Source organism: Pezoporus flaviventris, unplaced genomic scaffold (assembly GCF_033815535.1).
Source record: "Pezoporus flaviventris isolate CSIRO_AGI_PZ_B2104156 unplaced genomic scaffold, CSIRO_AGI_Pfla_v1 ptg000021l, whole genome shotgun sequence".
NCBI lineage: Eukaryota > Metazoa > Chordata > Aves > Psittaciformes > Psittacidae > Pezoporus > Pezoporus flaviventris.
The window spans coordinates 3612769-3637666 of NW_026892569.1; the positions used below are offsets into that span (position 1 = coordinate 3612769).

The window sequence follows — 24898 nt, forward strand, 5'->3', positions numbered from 1 at the left end:
CATGGAACAGGATGAGAATTAAAAATAAAACAAAAAATTGGAAAGGGTGCAAAACATCACAATGCAGCTGGGAGAAGATGAGGGAGGGGAACAGTATGCTTGAGGTAAAATACATGCCACACGACATGGCAGCTCAGAAACAACTTGGGCAGAAAATGACGTGGAGGTCATGGTGGACCTCAAATCAAATACGGTCGACTCTCACCTGGAAACGTACACAGAACACTCCAGAGACATCGCTTGGGAGGCTCCAGCTGGCATCCTGGGTCCTGGTTTGGACACAGAGAGACACATGGGAGAAGAGCAAAGGCTCAGAACAGCACATATGGTGAGGGAAGGGCAGGAGGATGTGTTTGTTTAGTCTGGCAAGCACAAATCAGGGTGGGTGGATAAACCAAGGGGGTTGCCAACACAATGAGAAGTGCCTGCAGGAATTTGGTCACCAGCCGTGTTCCTCATAGAGTGGAAGCGGAGGACGACACGAGGAACAACGGCTTAACTTGCTGCTGAGGTGATTTACCCTAAGTATCTGGGGACATCCTCACTGACCTGCAGCGCGTCCCGGAGGCCGCCTCCCTGCGGAGGCCGGGGTCTGTCAGCAGGGATTTGTCACCGGAGCCAGCCGGGAGAGGCCCCGCCGCCTCCCCCGGGCTCTCACTCGGGAAAACCCTCGTTTCCCACCAGCAGAGCTCGGCTCGGCCCGGCCCGGCCCGGCGCCGGGACCACGGCCTCGGTCTCACTCCCCGCCGCCTCACGGAGCCCTGACCGAGGGCCGCCACATGGCGCCGCCCCGCTGCGCTCAGCCGCTGCTTGTAAGGGGAGCAGAGCCCAGCCCAGCGGCGCACCTGGTTAATTACCTTAATGAGGCGGTGACGCAGCCTGGGTTAGTGGGAGACATCGCTCTGGAGGGGGGCGAAGCTTTATAACCCCAGCACATGCTGCAGGGGCAAGCTTCCTCTATTGCAAGTATTAAAGTCGGGCCTAAGGCCTAAAACTCAAGGCTGACAGAGCAGCTCAGGTACTTGAAGGAAATGGAGTGATACACGGACAGACTCCACAGCTCGTTAGAGTTGTAAAGTAGGCATGCTTTATTCAGCGCTGAGGCGCATGGGGGATCGTTCCTCCAAAAGCATGCACACCTTTCCCTCGCCATTCAGTTCGTTTATATTACATATAATGATTACCTAAACATGAGATTGCTTCACGCCTAATACATATGCAAAACCTATTCCCGTCTAGTATTATAATTAGTTTTCTGGCATTCGTCCCATTGGTGTGCCTGCGCAGTGCCTCCTGGTGGTGGTCGTTAGGGGGTCATGAGGATGAAGGCCTGTGGTTCCTCTTCATCACTGCGAGTAACCTCTTGCTTTCACACAGACTCAATGGGGTTTCGGCTCCTGTCCAAACCTCAGGTTTGGTACAAGCCGGTTTTATGTATCTTAAAGCAGAAACTTGTCAAGTTTGCAAATTTTGTTACTCTGGCTGTCTTTTGTTCCTTTTCTTTCTAAAGATACTGTTTAAACAAGAATGTCTTAAATGTTATGAATCTTACCTACTACAATTCTGCCTAGCAGCTGTAACCCTTACTATTCTGCTTCACTGTTCTAGCAACTTTGACTCCTAGGGTTCTGCTTCACCAAGCACAGCGACTGCTTAAGCAAGCAGGCACAACGTTAACCCTTTTTTCCTGGTATCAGGACTACCCAAAATAGCAGGGTTCTTTTGAATACCAAAAGCAGAATTTAAGGGCTGTCCTTTACCTTGTACGCAGAAAAGTAAACCGTCATCCCCCTCTCCATTCTGCTCCTATATAAAGTTTTTAATAGGAAATATGCCCATGAACGCTGTCCAAGCACAATGCAGCTGCTTAGAACACAGCGCATGCATTTGGGACTTTAAATCCACAGAGAAGGAATCTTCTCGGATTTAGTAAATGCAATCTTTAAATGTAGGCCCATACTTAACACTAAGATGTTTACTATGATGTTAAAGCATGAATTTCATTTTATTAGCCACGGCACCAACAGCAGCAGATATTTAAGTGCATTTATATGTCAAAGTTCTCCTGCAAGGCTTGCTTGTTGCTAAAACAAACGTATCGGCAGGTCAGAGGTGCTTAAAGAAGAAGTTTATTGACAGTATCTTCACAAATAAACAGTCTAAAGAAAACTTCAGAAATCTCTGAACTTAGAAACCTTAAAATTGTCTCATTGGCAAAATATTAAAAAAAAGAAAGACCCAAGACCAAAGCAGTGGAAGCTGTCACTGTATTTTAAACCTTCCTCATGCCAACATTTTGGTTCAGTCCTTTAGTTTTGTAACACACATCCAACCCTTCAGCACAATGTTAGTGAGTCACAGTACAATTTTCCTTCAGTAAGGGGATCTCCAGCAATGAGATGTTTATTGTTTTGGCAAGCACCTCCCTGAATCCCGTCAGCTTAGAACTTGAAAGGTAACATCAGCAAGAAATAGCTTTGTAAATACTCCCTCTGAGCCAAATTATTCCGGTATTAATCAAAACCTAAGATCCTCCCCAACCAATCCCAAGCATACCATGTAGTAGCACAAGAAACTATCAGCATGCATTTTAGAGGTCATTTTTGTACTTCAGCTCTGAACTTAAAAACCAAAAAGAGGGACAATTCTGATAAAAGTGTACTCGGATATTTCATAACATTAATATTTATTGCTTTATATGAATACTGTATTGAAAGCCCAAGCATTCAGTTTACACACAGGAATTATACAATTATATACCGTTCCACAATGGCAGTGAGCACTCATTACAATCTACAAAAAATCTACTTTACAGAAATTTAAAAACTCTAAATATCAAAAAGGTACAGTTGAAGAAACAGGTAGAAATTTGGCAGCCAGTAATTGTGACTGGGAGGTTGCAGCTTGCATGTCTTTAAATATGGGAACTGGAAAATACCAAGGGTTTAAAGCAGTAGTTTGTGCTTTGAGCTGGTCTGGAAAAGAAAACGTAACACTGGCTGTCAAAGTAGCATGTTCAAAAATATTTAGTTCACTTCCAAAATGTTGTACAAATTCATGGTGATTTCTCTGCACCCCTAAACCTTTCAGTCGTTCAGCTCAGGTACATAACTACGGTCATGGATTAATCCTTCCAATACAGTGGTGTGAGTTTACCGATGCTATCCCGCCTACCTTCAGGTAATTGAGACTTCTCTACAATGTTCACAATGTTCCAAGAAGCATTCAAAAAAGCAAGTACCTGTTTTGTTTCTTCCAAGGTATTTTTCTTATCATGTTTTCAAACATTTCTCCTACAAAAGTTGAAGCTACGTTTTGATTACAACGTTCTCAACATAAAGCTCATTTTCTCATAAATAAAATGAAATCCTTTCACTCAGGCACCTCAGAAGTATACAAAAGTGTTGTGATCTGAACAGTTCTCTTGGAATGTGTTTACTCTGGTGTTTTCAACGTTAGTAGTTCCAGGGTTTCACATGGGCCAGATTTCCTTTGTTTCATTTTCCAGAGGCAAAACAAAGTGCCTTGAGAGGTGAACTCAGTCTTTCCCTATAGAAAAAAGTATTTACTGTGTTTATCTTTTATAGAAACAGAAAAATATACCATTTCCCCCTTAGAACAGTGAGGGTACACATAAGTGTGCATGCGTGCATATACATGTGTGTGTGAAATGTAACACATTTGAAACACACAACATAAGGTTTCATAGTGTGTATTCAAATAAAAATCTGGAAACCAGCATGAAACCCCGTAAGTTCACATGTCAAATGTTCAAACTGTAACCAAAACATGAAGTAACTGCTAGAGCTGTCAGAAAAAGACAAAGACAAAAAAAGCTTTCTTGCTTACATACAACTAGGTGTGGTAATCTCCAAAAAAGTTGTCAAAATTATAATTGCCTTCCAGTTTAAAAACTTTTATTCTAAATAAAAAAAACTATACACAAACCACTGATTTGACCAAACGAAAGTTCAGCGGTAAGCAGGACCTGAAGGAGCTGGTAGTCACAGTTCTTATCATGTACAACTCTTTCAAGGTTCAATCCATGGAGAAGTTTATTTTACAACCTGCTTTTTTTTTCTTTTTTTTTTGTAAAACTAAAGGTCCACTTTATTACATAAAATTATTTATACAGTGTAAAACCGGAGCCTTATGGAAAATACTGCATCTAAGTGTATTTAAATTAGTCTTGCTCCATAGGTTCATCTGCAGCTTCTGTGGCTTCATTGCTGTTTTCCATCGGGGTCTCTGACGATGTCTCTGGAGTTTCACTAGCATAGGACCCTGACTCCTCTGCTTCACTGCAGTCAGCTCCACTACTGGCAGATCCGCTAGCTGCACTGTCATCCGAGTGTAAATCCTTCTCTGCTTGAGACTGATCAGACTCCTCCATCTGATTGTTCTCCTCAGAGGTCTCTTCATTCACAGTTGAGGATTCAGTGTCTTTTTCTTGATCTTTTCTGTCTGGACCAACATTTCTGGGAGACATGAAGGACTCTAGAAACAGTGAAAGTACAGCATTACTGAGGCATTTTAACCATTTCTTAACCCTGCTACTTTCCGTCCCCAGCAATACTTCTGCAACATAGCCTGGGACAAGCTCTGATGTTATCAGAAGATGTAAAGTACTAGCCAGCATCATCAGGACAGCCAAACCATCCTAATATACCATAAAGTCCATTATTTTAATTAAATAGGTTGTTTTGCTTAATTAAGCTTCAGTGCATAAAGACACAACCTAACGAGTATTTTTAACTTGTTTCCCCACACTCCTTCACTTGTGTTCAGCAGCAGCCTTTCGGGAGCATTGAAGACATCAGCGTTGCTAGTGTACACCCGCCACCATCTAGAGGAATATTTTCCAAATGCAGGAGTCCCAAAAAAATTATTATTAAAAGGAAACTCTGGAGAATATGTAAGAAGTAAGTATTTTTTTTTTTTAATTAGGTACAGGGCCTGCCTTACAGTGAGGTAGTTTCTACTGTTCTAAGGATCTGAAGAGATTGTTGCTCAGCTTCCTCATTCATACGGAAAAGGAACATAATTCACTTTTGACATGGAAAGAACACAACTTCACTCTTTATTTCAGTAATTTGTATTATTAACAGCCATAGACAGAACCCACCCCCATTCTAGAGAAGAACAAATCTCATGATACCCCAAAGTAGTGATGCTCAAGTTCTTTGTGCATCGTTACAACCCTTGTGTCACTTACTGCCCAAGAGGATTTTAAGTACATTTTGTAAATTTAATAGAGATGTAGAACAAAGAAAGAAAGCAGATTGCCAGGTAATGCAAAACTGAAGGATGAACAAGCAGTCCATCTTCATGCACAACTGGAGACATTCAGCAATCCCAACAGCACTGGCCTCCAGCAAAGAAAATCCCATCTCCTTGGAAAATGTACAGAACAAAGACAATAAAATCTGAAATACCTTCCTCCTCTTCCTCTGTACAGTGCTGCCTGGCACAAGTAGCATCTTTTTCTTTATCCTGAGATGTAGAGGATGTCTCTGTCTCTTCCCCCATGCCTACAGAAACTTCACTGGAAGCAGTTTGGTTAGGTGCATCTCCAACTTCCCATTCCTTGTCAAATTTAAGTCTTTTTACCTCACGTCCTTCTGCTTCTGCAGGATCATCTTCAGAATGTTTATTTTTTACTGGGCTGCTCTGAGCACCTTCTGATTCAGATGCTGGTGATTCACTATAAACAACAAGAGCAGCTGTAGTTATTACTGAAGTAAAACATACTGCATCATAACACACAAGAAAGTAGCAGCTACCTCAAGTTAAACACTCTGCAAGAGGTAATGGTAGAACTCACTTCACCTCAAAGCCACTGCTCCTCCCAATTGCTGATGAAAATACAGAGTGGTCAGGCTATTCTGGTGGGTCCAAATTACAGACAATTGTGGCTTCCTGAACTCTGTTATTGACTTTTCATTTTTACCATACATCACATACACCTACAAGATGTGTTATGGTAACTGTGGGAACTTGAGTTAATTGTTATCTGGACACCCAAACAGCAGCAGAAGTACACATCAAATCCTGCTGCAGACACTTGTCTGTCAAGTTATGTTACTATGCATACCTGAGGTGGCCATCCTCTTTCAGAATATTTTTTGTATGTAAATGAAAAAAATGAGAATAATAAAACCTCACAATACATCCTCCTCACCAACCTGTGTTTTTTGTCTTCTGCTTGCTGCAAGCTTGAGTCTTTATGTTCCACGCTGTCTGGCAAACCATTTGTTGTCATAGGAGTTGACAAAGAAACCTTCGGTCGATTTACTGGTCTGGGAGTTCCAGGACCATTCACATTAGACCTTGAAAAAGAACAATACAAAAACAACCCATCCTTTTAGCAGTGATTTGTTCATGATAGGCAGAAAGCAGCTAGAACTTTGTTTTAAAGAATTCCTTGCTCACATCATGTAAACTATGATAGAACTTTAAATTAAAAAAAATTCTGAACAACAAAGCCACAAAAAGATCAAAGACCAGAGTGAACAGTGTGTATGTTCATAGCTCCTCTACCCTCCTTCCCCCAGTATTCCAGGTCACACTCCATTTTTTGAGGCTACCTATTTTTGATCAGAATAGGCAATAAGGGATCTGAACCTGCTATTTCCAGAACTACCTTGCGTTCATCCAGAAAAAGTTAACTCCCAAAACTGAACTTACCTGTCAGAATACCCTGGTGAGTTTCCTGGGAACATAACACCATTCATCCGATTTAAACTATTGGTATTATTTTTTCTAACAAAAACAAACAACAAAGTTATTAATAAAGGAATTTTGAATTATATGTTTGCACAGAGTTTCCCCCAACTCAAACAGTCCCCCACTGTCAGTCCTCAAAGGGTTCTCTACTTGTACGTTATATCAGGGACACAGGCTGGGATATGAATTCACAGTGCAACAGTTAGACAGGTATCCATTTTTTCCACCACCAGCTATAGTACAAAATAAGTGCTTAGTGTTCAGGGATAGTACCAAACTGTACCATATCCAATTACAAAGCTGGCTGCTCATTCCTAGATTACTACAGGTAATGCTTGCAGACCACTACTGTTAACTATTGATAAGGAAAACTGAACTCTGCACGTCTTCTCGATACAACTACTGCCAATGAAATATATCAGACACATTCTCCCTCCTTCTAACACAAACTTAAAGTTTCAAGGAAAAAAAGTTAAACTTACTCTGAAGATGGATGTACACAGCTGACAACCATGACATTCTGTAATACACAAACAACGTAAAAGTTCAGAAACAGAACCTTCAGCTTTTGACAACACCCCAAAACTAAAGTTACAGGATTTTGGTCACATCTGCTAAAATATGTCTACAGAAAATTGGGCTGAAAGCTACCAGCAGATGACAGATACATAAAAAAATACTCCTGCTCCCCCTTCACAAGGTCAGGCCACAACTGCACTACAAGTCAGTATTTTCATAAGTGGGCTACTCTCACAATGAGGCCAGCACATTAAGCCTCAGGCCAAAGTATTTGTAATTTCTAACTGAAGTATCTCTGGAAAATGAAGTATTCCAAAATGCTGATCAAATTCTGAATTGCTGGAGCAAGGCTCTATTCATACACAAGCCCTGCTTTCAGAAGTGCACAAGCACTATTAGTTATTTTTGGCACAGCCATATTTCCAATGTTAAATTATTTCATCCCCACATAAAAAAAGGGCAGAAATAAAGATTAATTTGGTATGTTTTGCTCAGCCACCTCTCCTCCTGCATGACACTGCAAACTATGTTAGGTTTTACATCCAGAAACCCAGCTTAAAAGGCAAGTTTCTCTCTTCAAATCAATACATAGCCCAATTATACAGGGTGGCTTTTATCACAGGGCCAGCTGAATTAACCCAGATGAACTTTGATGAGGGCTCTTCATAAAGCCTGAGATGTGGTTTCACAGATCTTGTTACTGGCTAAGAAACAGCTTTGTGAAATCCCCATCTCATTTATTCCTGACCATCTCTTTCCCATCTTCCAAGAATATGACTGATTGCATCCACTGTAACAGGGGAAAAAAAAAAAAAAAAAAAAAAAATCACTCCATTTACAAGTTAAACTTTCTTTGACCAAGAAGTTGAAGTAGCAATCTCAAGCCAATTTTGCCATCTGGAAAATCCTATGTGGAACTACATCCTGAAACACCATGATCTACTTTTGAATGATCCCACATTCTGAAATAAGCTATAAAATACTGTTAGACATCTGTATGCTTTTATGAAGGCACAGTCCTCTACAAAGAGGATTTAAATACTGAAACAAAAGACACTGGGGAAAGAGGCCTCCCTTCTTCTTCTACTGCATCTAATCTGAACCCAAATGTGGAAGGAAATGCCTGATCAAAAAAATTCAAAACTATTTCAGCTGATTATTTCATTTTAGCTAGAACTTGAGACAAAAAGTGACATTACACCCCTACAGACTACAGTTTGAGTACTGCACAGAGAGGAGGAAACACAACAGTTACAGCCCTGAGATTTATGTCTTAACTTTTAACATCAAAAAGCAGTTTTAAAATAAGTTATGAAACCAACTTATATACTTAGAGTAGCTATTAGCTATACTATGACTACAAGCCATAATGAAACTAACAGACCTTTGGCAGCAATTCAGAAGTTATTTAAGCAGTAGTTGTGCCTGTTTAGCTGTGCTCTCCCTCAGAAACATACATACCTTTTCCACACCTCTTAAAAATTTGTCTGTTCCTGTGTAATTCCTCCTAGGATCTGTCAGCAACTCACAGAGTCGCTGAATAGTGAAGGGGATGCTGTAAGGAAATAGATTTACAACAGTTAAATATGATTTTAATGAGTACCACTGTGAGGAAGGAACATTAATGCCTCCTCCCTCTTACTGAGAAAACAGAAAGAAAACAGTACTGACAATACAGCAATATAGAGCAGTAACTCAAGGCCTTATTTTCCCCCCATCTCATACACCAAGGTAACAACACACCATGTTTTGTGCTCACCACAACAAAACGCTCTGGTAGAATCCTAAATATATCATCCCACAACGTAAATGATCCATTAAAACAATGAAAAGGAAATCAGATTGTCAACAGGAAAATAGTTTAAGACTGTATTTATTATTCAAATGTATGGAACAAAAATGGTAAGTGATGCCAAACAAATTTGAGTCATACACTAGAGCTAAAAGAACCTCTCAACTCATAGTTTATTTCATGTTTTACAAAACACATTTACAGAAAAAGCATTAAACATTGGAATCAGTAGAACTAACAAGTCTTTAGCTATTACAAATACTCTACTTGGCCACAACTGGGCAGTATACTTATCTATTACAGAACAGCTCAGCAACAATAACTAAATTCAGAGCAAGATACATAAACCCATATGCACCACATTCACACATTCCAGTTCCTGACAGCTCTGTACTCCACTTCATCCCTACTTACATGAGAAAGTGAGCTTTTAGAAAATCAGTTCTTTACATATGTTTACTAGTTACCTGAGATGTCACACACTTTCATTGCACATTCACAGTATCACATTTTAACAAACTTCTGACAAAATGGTAAAATGTTAAAGTATTTTTCAATAAAATAATGCAGAATCATACATTTTTACAGTTCACTATTTGAAGTTGAAGCCATAAACATTTCAGTAATCAATCTATGAAGAATATATGATACAATACAGTACTGAAGAACCATTGTTTTTATTGGGAATATGACTGATACACCAAATCCAAAGCAGTATGTGTAGAGACTTACATACGTGTGTGTGTATCCCTATATTGTAAGTTTTGTAAAATTTAACTTTTATTTTCTGATGAACTCTGTACAGATTCTTAAGCCTATTTCACCAGCTAACACAGTATGTGCCTCAAGCTTAGGTCATTAGCTAAAAAGCCACATCTTAAAGATGCACAGATCTACCATCAGTTCAGTGCAAACAGGCCAGCATAGCCACGATAAATCATGCTACATGGCACTTCACTGTAACTAAAAGTAAGCAGTAATCAGTCCCCAGTGTCAACAATTTAATTCTGTTTTTAAAGAACTGTCTGTATATCATGTTACTGTGGAAATTATAACCCTCAACTGGAAAATTCTACACAGGTAGGCTACAATGCGGCCACCTTTAGCCCTACTTCCAACACCAGTATCTGAAAGTACAGCACAGGAGGTACATACCACATTTACCCTACCAGTTAATGCCTTCCCTTGCTATTTGCCCTGAATTACACCACACCAACTTAGCTTTACTTGACTTCTGAGACTAGAAAAATTAACTTCATCAATCAGCTGTGCAGAGTTAAAGTACAGCTGCTGAAGCATTAAATACATGAACACTTGCAGAAAGTAATGGTCTAAGACAACAGGCTTTCCAAAACATTTGTCTTACTATGTTATTGCTTAAAAGTAAGTAAAATGGCAGAAACCAAGTGTTTTGGCACACAGGCAAGATATTGCTGGGTCAAAATAGGGAGGTGAAATATATCTCTTCCCCCACTCCCAAAATACGGTAAGTACAAACAAGAACAAACCAGAAATAAGTGTTCCTTTTAACTCAGTTTATTACATGAAGGCTTTTAAGCATGACAATGGTTCTGACATTATTCATTTCCTAAAGCTGCCTCAGTATCAATCAAATTATGCTGCTGTTGAGCAACTTTTGGTCAATCAGTAATCTTTCTGACACCCAAATTCGTTATGATGTTCAGCTTTTGTGTTATGACCTCTTGTAACAAAACTCTTAACTCTAATTCAGTCACAAAGAATTTACCTGATCTGTTAACTTCTCCACATGGGTACATCACTAACTGTAGCTCCTGTTTCTCACTGATAGCCACTTTGGCTTTGGGTTGAAAAGTCCATAATTAGAGACTCTGTAGTTTTTTAGATGGATTATACTGTCCGTTCAAAATCTATTTATTTCACAGAAATAAAATACACAGCTAAATCAGCAAAGGTCCTGGAGAATCACTGCCTAATATGTATCCAGCTGTACCTGGCCAGTCACCTGAAGTGCCAATACAGGAACTATTCTGTGAAGATCAATAATTTTAGCTACGTGGGGAATAAGCATACTCAAAGTGTGCAGCCTGCAACTAACTCCAGAAGTTGCCTTCCTATTTTACTCTCAGTTGTAAGAGGTTTGTTTAAACAAAAGCTTAAAGCAGTTCATTTCCCTCCAAAATTTTCCACTGCAAACTGAACTTCGTTTACTGAGCAGCAGATGGCACCAAGTGTCACACTATCATCTCTGCATGTCATTCCTTCAACATCCGTCAATGTTTCTGGTTGGCAGTTAAATTTCACACAATGAATTCTTTTCGGTAAAACTTAACTTCTTTAAAATAGAAGTAACTGAACTTGGCATAAGTTTATACATGAACACCAATGCAGAAGTCTGTGAGCACTACAGGAATTGATCTTCAATGCTCAGAAATGTAATTAGTTCCAGGCATCAGCTGCATGAGTAGTCCTAATGTGCCTGCTGAAGATAACCACTTCAAATCCTATGCAAACACCACAAAACAGCACTATAGTTCAGAATGAATTACAAACCAAAGATTCATCAGATGGACGGGATTCAGGAGGGATGTGGGGAAATGTCAGTCTAACAACTGTATTAAATAGTAGCAAAATACATATAAATTAACATCTAGATTATGATGTTGTCTATTTTATCCATGTTGTGAAGATTCCTCTTTCAGAAATCCCCAATAACTTACCTCAAAACTTTCTGAGAAAGATAAAGAAAATGGCAAAGTCTGTCAAGAATTTCTTACTCCAAAGCATTCTAAAGTACAGATAGCATGAGAATTTGGCTCTGCAAGCATATTACACAACATCAAGTGAGGTACAGTAAGGTTAAACCAGCCAATCTGTGTTTCCTTTGAAACACATTTCCTCTAGAAAGACCCCAAACCAGGGGTCATTCTTAATTCATCGCTTCCTTGACTACAAAAAGAAACTTAAAATTTTTAGGTACTTCTACTGAACTCTTTCCCTAACTCTTATACAAACACCAATAAAAACATCCTAATAATAAAGTCACACCAAGTAGCTCCCTTCTCCACTACAGCACCCTGAAACAGCATCAATAACTCTAAACAAGAAGCCTGAGTATATCCAATTGCACCAACCAAAACCTGCTGTTGATGCTTTTTGGACACATCACCACATGATTCAGCTTTCACAACAACCACTGTAGGAGTTGCAGGATCGACTAAATTAGCTAGTCTACAATCCTAGCTTCTGAAACATCCCAAAGCATCACTTTCTTTAAGGTAACTAATGCAAACAGCTTGCTTCCTCAAAGACTGGGTGGTTCACTTCAAAGTATGAGGAAGTTAAGCACTTAAGTGTTACAGCAATAGATCAAAATAGCAGGGCCACAGAGTAAGCTTCAGACTTGTTATCCAGAGGTTTGTTTAGTACACTTTGGAACACGAGAAGATAACAGCAGCCCATTCATTAGCTCTCTCCCTGTGAGAGCATTACAAATTTTGTGGGCAGAGAAACATTAACAAAGAGCTGGGGGAGGTGGGAGACAGGCATAAAGAATAGGTTTGTTTTTAAATTCCTTCAGTGAAGTAGCCTGGTATAAATACTGGCTAGCTGAGAACTTGCTGAATCTCACATTCTTAGAAGTATCCTACACAACAACAATAGGGAACAGGAGGGAAGAGGAGATCCGATTTACAAGAGACACTTAAACTGCAAATAAATTAAGTAGCATGGAACAATGACAGTGAAAGTTATTAACCTAGCATCAAAACAGGATACTAAGGACATGTTAGTACCACCTGCAAATCTAGAACATCAGGGTTACTGACAAGCTGAGAAAAAAATGCTGAAAAAGTCTTTTGCAAGCATTGAGACCCACAGCAGGATGACTCAGCTTATGGGAAGTCATCTAGGCTAGAAACAAGAACACTACACGACCTATTAAAAAACAGACACACCAGGTGAGACATCAAAATCAATCAGGAGCTTTATTTCAAAGGAAACAAAATTTCCACAATTACGAAGCCAGCAAAAGGGACACACTTTAAGACACTGTCAGCAATAGATCAAATACCCCAAGTCTCTCAGTTAGCAAGTATTGCTCTATCTGTAACTTTGACTCTGGAACAACTTAAGAGTTCAAAGCCAGGGACAGTTTGCCTCCTGGCCACGCCAGGTTCATCACAGAATCACTTCTTCAAAAGCTACTGAACTGCCATAAAGGCGCTGAGAGCTGAACACAAAAGACTTTTCAATTAGGTATTTCAAAATAGGCTGAAAGAAATCTAACTTTACTGTCTATTTTACCTGTTAAATGCACAGAGTGATGCCATGCTTCACTGAATTGTGTTACTTAAAAATGAGCTACATATTGAAAACACCAAAGTGACTGATGGGTCACAGGATGTCCTGATTTTCATTCAAAGACAGAAAATAAAGTAAAAGTTCTGAAATTACTATCATGCATTTCCAAGGTACGTATTTTGCTTCTGCCCATCTACTTGAGGAAGCAAAACGAACAGTCACAGATAGATACCAAGTTAAAAACTGGGAAAAAACACTTCTGTTATCCTGATTTTATAGAACAAATTATACATACCCATTAAAACCAGCAACAATTTTCAGGATTCTTTCTTTCATTTCTTCAAAAGGAATATATTCCACATTTGGATTGGGGGGCCCTCTTGGTTCAGGAGCTGAGGTTCTGAAATCATCCATTACTTTCTCCAGTTTAAATATGAAATAGCCTTTAAACTGAGACCACTGAACCCTGCAAAAAAACACAAAATATATGCAAGTCAGCCCTAAACCCACAGAAAACCAGTGTAACTATGTTTGCAAAACAACATTCATGCTGGTTATGCCAGTTCAAAGATAAATGAGGCAAGTAATGCAGTATTATTTTTCTTCCTGAATTTTAAGCATGGTAACTATTCAAATAATTACAGAAGAACAATATTATGCAAGTCAATTGCCATTAACAACAGGGTAGGCCATTTCCTTTGAGAACCAATACCCACTTACAATTCAAACCTCAATGTGAAATATGTGCTTATTCTACACAGTTTACCAGTAAGCCTACATGCCACCTAAAGCCTTCACTGAGCACCCAAGAGAAGGGGGGAAAACCAAAAACAAGAAAAAAAGGAAAGGGAAGAAGTGTTCTCAGTCTGGAAACCACACAGCAATTGTACACAGCATTATCTGCTTCAGTTACAAAATGTTACTGAAAGGCCTTTTGTAACTAACTGCTCAGTATCCAGGCACCTTAAAAGCATTTAATAGCACCTCTTTTCCTCAGAAAGGCAAATATTTTGTGTAACAGTTAGAACTTGCCGATGAACATTTGAGCAAAACAACTGACTCCTGAAAAACCTTCCCACAACAGTAAGTAATTAAGGTCTTTCCAAAGTACCTTCTGCCTTACAACTTACAAGCCTTATCATTTACAGAATCCTATACATTGAGATTTTCAAGCAAATGTGTCTCACATTGCATACAATGGGCAAAGCAGGAAAGTGCTGAGAAAGCCCTTCTACACCCATCACCCTACACAACAGCCAGAAGCAGTTCTGGGCCTCCTTTAGCTACTGTGTTTGTTAGCAGCATAGGAAGCAACTTGAAAGCAACCGATTTAGTTCACTTACTATCAATTTTCTTGTTTTAATGCTGATGCAGGACAGGGATGCTGGTGGAGGCAAAGAAGAAACGGAGAATAACCAATCAACAGTAAAGAAAGATAAAAACTATCTTTGACATTTATCTGTAGCATATGCAATCTGGAAGAAGAGGTTCAGATCAAACAAGCATAAGATCTGAACTTTTGCTGAAAGAAATGCTGTTTAGCCACAGGCTGTACTTCTACAGGCAGTCAGTGGTAGCAGTTCTATCTTAAACAGCCCTGACTATTTTCAACCCTTCGTAACATATGACCTTCTGCTGGACTGATGCAACTGTCTGTGCTGTGAGCTACATGTGGTGACTCCCCAGCAAAGTGACGATGCTTCTTTCCTGCACACTATTCCCAAGCACTGGTACTACCAAATATAAACCCCCACACCAATGAAGTCACATTTACCTACCCTCTCCATAAACACACTGCCATGTTATCTTTGCCTTCATTTTCTCCTTGGTCTCAAAGAAGTAATTATGAGATAAAAAGGGGGAAAGCTTAGCTCAGGTTTACCTACAGAGATTCAAATAACCCCCAGCCTTTTATTAAGAATGATAAATTTGCAAGAATGGGGGAATCCGATGAGGAAAGCAACTTCCATTTTCCTTACAAGAAACCATTAAGCACCTCACAACAGAGAGCACAGGCTGTAGTGAATAACAGAACCAGAAATTAAAATGGAAAGTAATAAGAAACAAGGTCCCAGAAGAGAATGTCATAGATATATTAAACAGCATCACTAAGCAAAACAACTGGATTATTGCTCCAATCAGCATTATACAGGCAAAGCTGAATACTATGTTCCCAGTGTACAATATCAGGCATTACTACTACAAACATTAAACTAGAAAGCTATCCAACTCTGCAGTGCTACCACCGTGATACCAAAGCTTGCATAATAAGCCACAGATTTAAGACATAAGCACATCACAAAACACACACAGAAAAGACACAGTAAATAACCCCATGCCAGAGTAGGATTACTCTCAACGGAGCATCCCAAGAGCTTTACTTGCCTCATGAAAGAAGATTCCACTATTATTCTAAATATTCTTTGACATCCCCATTTGGATATTTTTTCCACGCTTTAAAGCTTGAGCTGTTCTTTGTTTTCATTGTTACTTCTTTCTTGCTAAATATTAAGACTTTTCACAGACTATTAACCCAGTGTTGTGTTGCTGAAATAAACCAAAGTCTAAAATGGCAACCTACTGCCTGACAACAGAACCCACCAGCTCCTCTTTACAGACTGAAGTCTAGAAAACTATCATTTGTTTTAAACCCATGTAATTTGATTTAGTATTTCCTCTATTACAAGAAGACTAAGAACTTACATCTGCAATACACTGCACTACTGATATAAAAAGCCTCTTTCATCCTGTATTTCAAATATACAGTGACTGCGAACCAGGTGACACAGTCCAGCTTACAGACAAAAACAGCAGTTTAAGGATAAACTGATCCTGCAGTCACAAGTCTGACTACAGCTAACCCAGACATAGCAGCACCAACTTCAGATCAACTAAACAAACTGTTGCTAGCAGCAATGTAACAACAGCAGCAGGAGCTCAGGCCAGGCTTGCTGTTCAGGCATCTACTCTTTCTCAAGCAGGTTTTTCTCACCACTTCTGAATTCCCTGCTGCTGGGGCTGCACTACTTAGCAGTGTGAAAGCTAACTGGTTAAAAGCAAGTGTTAAGTTCACATTTCAAACCATAGATGGAAGCAGTTGTTTATGGCACAAAATGCAGTTAGCTGCAAGTCAGAGGTGTCTCATGCTTCTAGAGCTCCTGAGCTCAGTGTTGTAATTTAGACATTGAAATACATGCCCATTTAGAGGATGGTCTTGACAGACTTTCAATCTATGCAACTAGTTTCTAAGGAACAGTTTTATCCCAGTAGCAGAAAGTTACACAAACTCCAGCCACTCAACAGGAAGTAGTATTTGTACCATTAAGACTGAGTCAGCTCCAGACTCATCGATCGTGTAGACAAAACTCAGTCCTGCACCAGAAACACAGTGGATTCCTGGACAGCAGGAAGAAAGAGTACAGGTTTCTGGAGTCTACAATGCAGGTCACTTTTCTCTTTTAGGCCTGACACCTCTATCATTATCCTAAGATGAAGAATCTCTAAATTGTGCACAACATCCTTCAGTTACCTCCTTCCTGCCAACCCAGTAAGCTAGCAGTCCCTCTTCCCTACCTCATCTACTTATCATTCCCTGCCATTCTTCCAGAAAAGAAGCAGAATTACACACTATTCCTACATAAGAAAATACTTGAAAAGTAAGGGGGAGCAGTGCTGGAAAGATGATTTCTGCTTTCACCCAGAACTGCAACTGCTTCCTTTTCCTTCAAATCCAGTCCCTTCCTCTGCAACAGCAGCATCGACCACAATGTTATCTGACAGTGACAGTCCACCTCCTATACAGCCATGTACTCTGCCTCTATCTTAAGATAACTCTGAACAAGTACTCAGAAAAGAAACATAATACACAAGATGGATTTACATAAAAGAATCTTAATTCAAGCAAGCTTAATTACACGTATTTGTTAAAGAAACTTATCCACACTTGTGATAAAGTCAGAACACTTAAAATTGTTTATAAAAAATTACACTCAAATCAACCTACAAAACTGAAAAGAATCTGGCTTGTATCTGAAAAAAAAAAAAAAAAAAAATCATGATTTTAAATTAACTCACTTCTGACCAAAAACCTTTATTTCTGCAGGGACAGCAGACTGGCTTAATTTCCATTTACTGCAGTGGAAGTGATTAAAAAGAGGGAAGTTACCTTTCCTGTTTTACCAGTCTATAAAAGTGCCATGGAGAAGCTGGTATCAGCTGAACACTTGAAACTCACATCTCGTCCACAGAGAAAAACAATTCATTCATAAACAATGGGTAGAACTAATAGCCAATACAGAATAAAATTTAAGATTAAAAATGCCATATCCTCCTAATTATCACAGCAATCCATAGCTACACCTCTACACATTAAGTTATCAGCATGCACTGAAAGCCTGGTCGCTTAGACAGGTGGACAGCCGTAGTGAGAAGAGAGAAACAAACAGCAAAATGGCCAGCACCAGTTGTCAAGAAAAATTCCCCCACATGTATCAAGCTCCTCGAGCACAATTCCAGCATTAGGATGCAAGACCTCTATTGTAGCTGCTTTGTTACCAAATGGGAGACACTAAAAATGAGCAAAGTTCGGTCAATACCTTCTGCAGTTAAATAAAGAGCCAAATGGAAGTAGAAGGTCACTGTTCTGCACAGCTTTATGTACAGCTCATTAAGTTTCATACACTGGAAAATAACTGACCAACACTCTAACAAAACCAAGTTGAAGAAATTCCATGAAGAAAATGCTATTCATGCTTTCTTCTGAGCAGGCTTCTTAAGAAATACTTGCCCTTCCCACTCAGCAGTGTACATTATCAGCCTTTTCTAAGCACATACTGATGACTTCTAAAACATGCTTTTCCTGCCTGCTAACTTTGCTGTTAGCAACTTTGAGAGCTCTTTTATAGTCACTTAGAAAACAAAAATCCTGTGAACACTGTATGATCTGTAATATTATCTTCACAAACAATGCTTCAAAAAAAAAAAAAAATCAGTGTTTGGGTTCAGTGGACTCTCATTCTATTGTAGACAATGAAAGCATTGAAGCTGTTTACATTTTATGTCTATCTAAAGCACCTTTCACTACAGTACCAGGGTCATCCTGTGCAAATATATCTGTACAAGGACATCTCTCCTGACTAAGGAGCCTGTAGTTCCAGATACTCCAAATCATCATAAGCTGGCATTTTTTCTTAAGAGTCCTCTGCTTCCCCAGGGCCAGCTCCTGCACCATCTTTCCCTTAATAGCAACCTAAAGGTTTTGTGCTGACATACAGGGAGTAAGAGGAAGAAACTGATTTTATTTAAAAAGCACTTAAAAGGGAAAAATGTCACCACAGGCAGTAACGAATGGCTGAAAAGAAGTCCCCAAAGCACACTTCACAACTAGAGCTTGTATAAATATATATATATATATGATAGATACATACCATAGCAGAGCCACACATCTCAAATCTCCCAGGACCAACATAAGTGCTAGTAGTTTAACTCAACAATTTATCTTTTTCTTTAAAAAGTACTTTCAGTAGTCAAGCAACAGATGAAAACATAGATGTATCGGAGTCCAGCACTTCAGGCCTGGTACATTACTTACATATGACACTGGGGTTAACATATCCCAGTAACTGTGCTTTAAGGTATGAAAAGATGTTTAACACCATAATACAGCACCAGAGTGCAGCCCCTGACCTTGCCGTTTATGTAAAAATCAGAAACGTAGCAGAAACATGGATAGAAGAGACTCTTGGTGTTTGAATACGCTTAGTTCCATTTTACAGAAATTAAACAGGAAAGCAGGCAGCACCTGAGCAAACAGCCAATAACATGAGAAACATAAGCAAGTTCTGAGAATATTTACATATAATGAGAAGCAACATGATAAAATGCTAAAAACCACCCCCCAGTAATAAAAGGTAAAGAAAAAAATCCACCCTACAACTACACAAGACACCAGGATGGGTAAGAATTACTCAGTGAGGACAGGAAAGTTAAGCCCTAAGTAAGGCACAAAGGAGTGCAAGTGAACTCTGCAGTCAGAATGGTATTACACTAATGTACTTATTCCTGGAAGTTGATGAGGCAGCAAAAATAGCAACTGAACAGGGAAGGAAAATAAGAAGATTAAAAAAAAACAAGAAACCCCGACTCACATAAACAAGGGACATTCTCTGGCATTACCAAGGTGGGTACAAGGCAAAACACAATCCTAAGTAACTGTTCTCCAATAAAAACAAATCATTTCACACCTGTACTTGAACTACATGATTTTCTGTTGGAACTAATCCTTTCAGCACAGATCAACTGAAGCTGGCCAAGCAACATCAACCAAGTTTGGAATCCATCAATTCTATTTGCTAAACAGCACGCTTCAACAAGGGACAAAAGTCACTTTCCACAGAAAGCAGTTCAAGTAACCTGATGCTATGCTTTGATTCAAAAGATGAATTACTAGCACCAAGTTGCCTGCAAGGTACAATTGCTTCTCTACTAACATGATTTGCACAGAATTAATCTTTCCAAACATGCATATCAAAACCAAAATCACATTTTACATGGAAATAATCTAATCCTATCACTCCCAGAGCACAAAAGACTTGCCCCATTCCCTTATCTCCTGCTTACTCAAAATGTTTGCACTGATGAAACAGAGAAAGCAGCTTTTTCCCTTACAGCACTGATAATTGTGAAATAGGAGAACCCTCTGTCAATAGCCTGCACGACCAAGATGATTTTTGTATGCCATTGAATTAACTGCATATTTTCTTCCAAGCACTGGGCAAGGTTTTATATTTGATTCTTTTGTCACTTGGTATATTCAGTTTGGAAGACTTGAAATTTCAAAAAGAGCAAAAAAGCCTGAAACATTTAACAAACATTAAAACCCAAGTAACAGAAATAACAGCGAAGGGCACCTTAAGAACCTGAAACAGAGGAGAAAGTCTTGCAATCTGGAGAATCGTAGAAACACATGAACTTTCAGAGAACTAGAACAAGAAAAAGTGAAGTTATGACTGCAAATCCCTACCTCCTTCAGACACACACAGTGCTTTCCCTACATTTAAGGAAAACTACTGATACCAAACAAGTGTATGTAGCACTCACTATACTGGAAGGCTTTACTACAACACAGTGGTCCCCAACACTACTACATGAGTTGGGACATTAAGTGTAAATTGCACTGGAAGTCTCCACAAGTGCAAAAGACTATTCAGATATGAGACATAAAGAAGTACACTTGGCTAACACACACTTTTGACAGATTTTGAAGGATTTCAAGTTTCAAATTTCAATAAGCCCCATGGAAGGCAAACAGGACAAAACCTAACATTAACTGAAAAACAAGAGGAAGAATTCAGAGTGCCTGAAATAAGGCAACCTCCTGAAATGAAGGTACTGCAATTATTTCATAAATCTTTCTGGAACTGCTTCACAGATTACAGGTTTAATTAAGAAAAACATTATACTGAAGGGATATTAAGCTTCTAGAGACTTAGCTATGTACTTAAAACATTAAGAGTCCCAGGAGCCCTGGTGGGATGTCTGCCTTCAGACTTCAGTGTTTAAGTTCATTACAAAATTACTTGGTTTAAATTTTAAAGAGGATGCCATCTGTTTTGGAGAGATGTGATATACCACAAAGAGCATCAAATGAAAACAAAGCAGATCTACTATTGATCCTGTTCATTGAACAGGCTATAAAAGAAACGTCAGAACTTAGTAAAAGAAAGCAGCACTTCCCTCTCCACCCTTCTATTGTTAGCTCTCTGACAAGCAGAAATTAAAGTACTAAATAGTGTATTTAGGAGGCAAACACTTAATATTGAACTAAACTGATTTTAAGGCAAACACCTGAGAACACAGAGGGTAATCTCTGAGGGATTCACTTAACATATAACAAGAGAGATGAGTCACTTAGATTAGCTTCCCCCCCAACCCCCATTTACTGCTGACTTAGATTACACTCCCACAGAGACCTGTAGTAAGTAGGAAACAGGTGGTTTTAAGTGAAATAACTTTAATAACCAATTCTTCTCTTTTGTGCCTTGCTCTAGAGCTCTTAGAAGATAAAGATATACTCTAAGACACAATCATTTCCCCAGGCTGTCAGAAGGAAATTAAAAGATTCACCCAAAACAAGTTAATTCCTTTTCTACTCAGGTCTATCAATGGTATCTCCAAAACTCTTTGAAAAGTCAAAGGCACAGGGTGAAGCATATCCAGCAATCACATATCCAATTCAAATCCCAGTACAAGATGGCAAAGCTTTCCAGCATGCTCTTCCACAGCCTCCATGCAAAATGTACACAATCAGGAATACTCTGGACAAGATGAAACACACTGCTTCTCAAAACAAGCCCAATCTTTGCCACCAGGGAGCACAGAACCTTGCTGCAGGCTGGTTGCCTTCCTCCAGGCTGCAGAAAGGGCAGCCCCAGGGAGCCAGTGTCCCACTTCCTGGCAGCAGTACAGCAAGCTGAACACTCTCCAGAACAGTCAGTAGCTAAAACTGCAGAGGAACTGGTAGACTGCAGTCCTCTGGGGGAAAGGAGACTAAGGCCATGCTCCTTACTCACCTCCTTACTCCGTTATCGCGGTTCTTTGGGATGGATAAAGCAGCAGATAGAGCCTATTCCCTCCATTATTTTGTTGTTTTGTTTTAATCTTCACCTTACCTAGCACACCCCAATTTCAGATACACTGATTTGGTATAAACAGGGATACCTGGAAGTATGCAGTTAGACAGAAGGGAGCGCACAAGCTAAAAATCCTGGTAAGAGCTTCTGTAAAACACAACCCCAGCATTTTCATTTAAAAAAAATAAAATCTGAAGTGTGAAATGCAACAGCTTTTTACAGGAATTACTATTCCATTATTTATTATAAAAATAATAAAGACTTATTCCTAATGAGGAGTACCCGCTGGTAGAGAAATGGCTTTCAGTTTGTTCAGAAGATACCTCTGAACAGTTCTGGGGTAGAAAGGTGGCGGCACTGAACTCCCACGAGCAGGAGATGAGCCATACTGCAGGGATTTCATCACAGCACAGAGGGAGGTGCTGCTCTGCCACATACTTAACCTTCTATCTGGTCTACACCAAAAAGGACAAGCCTGCTCTGCTGCTCCCACACATTCCTGTGATCCCACACACAGGGAGGTGAAGCACATCACTAATCTAACCACAAAATTAATGCTACAGATAAGGAAGAATAAGATGTGTGCTGTGACTCGTAGAGAGCAGAGCCATTCCCTTAAGCAGCTGCTCTCAAGTGTTAGATAAAAGAAGGCACCTTACATAATTCCACTCTCGCTTCAAATATTCTTTGAATTTAAAACTTATTTTTCTACTTCCTTAATTTTAGGGTCTTTGTTTTGCTCACTGTGTCACCATCCACACAGTGCAGATTAACACAGGGGATTCCAAATACTGACAACAGATTTACATAGTAAAATCCCCTGTGCATCAGTGCAGACTAGTTTCTTATATGCTTCTGGCAAGCAGACAAACCTTTCAACCTAAGGCTTAAATTAAAACCATAAGCAAGTGATGGATTTTTTAGTGTTTCTGAAAGAGCAATAAATGTTAAACTTGAGGTGATAAAGCAGGGTGAATTTACTGAACCAGTGTGCTTTGGTGTAAAGGGTATGCTCCTGTTCAGAAACAGACTGGCAAGCATCCCTCCAGGGGGAGCATCCTGTTCACTTTCACTTGATAACTCATGTAAAATGCTCTCACATTTTATCTTCAGTAGCATTTGACCTCATGTTACCTTTCACTTTAATTAAAAATATATTGAAAAGCTCAAAAGAGGAAAAACTGGTTATTTCCCATAAGCACGGGAGGTGTTTTGCACTTTCACTTGCTGATTGTCAGCCTAAATGAAGTCTTTGCTCTCCTTCCTGTGAGCATGATGAGCCTGTTCCAGAACCACAGAAACTGTAATACATTAGAACTACATCTACTTCAGCAGAATGAGCCTTCACGTCTCTACTACTTGCAATTTACTACTGCTATTGCCAGGAACAACAAAGATTAAGACTTAGTTATGGAAACAGACAGCTGATGAAAACATTAAAGTAGTATTTGTAATCATCAAGGGACTAATTCTGATCTCTACTGACAAATATTCAGCCGACTCCAACAGAGTACAGCTGTTCCACAAGACAGAAAAAACCTGACCAGGACTCAGAATTTTCCTAGAACCTACATTTCTCAGCATAGTTATCTAAATACAAGCTCAAGTACCTTTCACTTTCTATTTTAAAAGCAAAAACTGATGACAGAACAACAACAACAAAAAAAAGTACAAGTTTAAAACAGAGTCTTCAGTCAAGAATTCCTTGTAGCAGAGGGCAAAGCAATACACACAAAGTAACTGAAAGCCTTCAGAACTTCCACAAACCACTGCCAGTGGTTTATCTACAAAGATAAAAGTAGATGGTTCTGTCATTAAATTCCCCTCTTCCACTTGAAAACTTGCTTGAAGTTACCTTTCCCTGATAAGAATGAACTGGTGTATTTACTGGACTATCACACTTACTATGCTACTGCACTCTGTACCAATTAAGTCTTACCTTACTCTGGTTTCTTCATATAATTTCACTTACGTGCATATTCAAGTAACATTTCTCACAAATCTCAAGTTTTATTACAAGTACAATGATCACCTTAGATAGTGACTTTCCAGTGAACTGCACACCAGCTACAAAGGTCTCCAAGTCTTACAAACACAGACTTTTGAATAAGCATCAAATAAACACCAGCCACATCCCCCCATCTGAGCAGCATAAACTACACTTACAATTTATCTGACCAGTTTAGGGAACACCAAACTTATGCCAAACAATATATGCACACTCGGTATCTTCCTGCTGTCACGTATTTTACAGGATACTTTACCCCAACAGATTTTCTTTCTCTAGTTCTGGATCATTTTTTTTACCCACGTTCTGTGTAATTATTACATTTACTTGTGAAAATCATTTAGTTACACCCCTTGTTCTGGATTATTTAAATCATTTGAGTTCCATGCACTTTCTAATCTCACTGATCATCTTCAAAGCAGTATTTCCTGCATAACTGAATTACAAAACACACAGAATGGTTCAGAACTCTCAGTTACCACTTTGCGTACAGCAGCTGTTCTGCCACATTTCTGTAGAATGGGTCTTCAGAACAGGGACTAGGTGACTACACATTTCTGCAATATTTAACTGCATTAAATTCTAACATTATTACTACAATAAACTATACTAGAAATAATTATTTCAGAGGCTTGATTCCAGTGACTATATTCTTGAAATTTAACTTTGTCTTTAAACTTCCATTAAAGAACACTCACATCAACCTTAGAATTGTAACCAATGAGCAAATGGCATAAAAAGTTTTGGAGGAGGGAAGCTATTCGACGTATCTCACAAGTTACAAGCACGGGAGCCTTAAGAACATTTATATTCATCTGCTCTACCAAAGATAACTGGAGCTGCATTTGAAGAGCACCAGCCAAACAGACAGGCAGTAGCTGATAGGCATTATCTGTGTCAAAATACCTCCCCAAAACCACTTACACACAGCTCAGATCTGCC

General features: G+C 39.3%; 1 protein-coding gene across 1 annotated transcript in view; it reads right to left on the minus strand.

Moving 5' to 3' along the window:
- Nucleotides 1–2113: 2113 nt before the first annotated feature.
- PPP4R2 (protein phosphatase 4 regulatory subunit 2) overlaps nucleotides 2114–24898 on the minus strand; it is a 67154-nt gene continuing 44369 nt past the window's right edge. The window contains exons 4-10 of the mRNA XM_061455720.1: nucleotides 13614–13784; nucleotides 8707–8800; nucleotides 7209–7246; nucleotides 6688–6762; nucleotides 6186–6329; nucleotides 5436–5704; nucleotides 2114–4497 (exon numbers count right to left, since the gene is read on the minus strand). Of these exons, the coding sequence (XP_061311704.1) occupies nucleotides 4184–4497; nucleotides 5436–5704; nucleotides 6186–6329; nucleotides 6688–6762; nucleotides 7209–7246; nucleotides 8707–8800; nucleotides 13614–13784 (1105 nt within the window). The 3' untranslated portion in view covers nucleotides 2114–4183. The remainder of the gene's footprint in view (nucleotides 4498–5435; nucleotides 5705–6185; nucleotides 6330–6687; nucleotides 6763–7208; nucleotides 7247–8706; nucleotides 8801–13613; nucleotides 13785–24898) is intronic.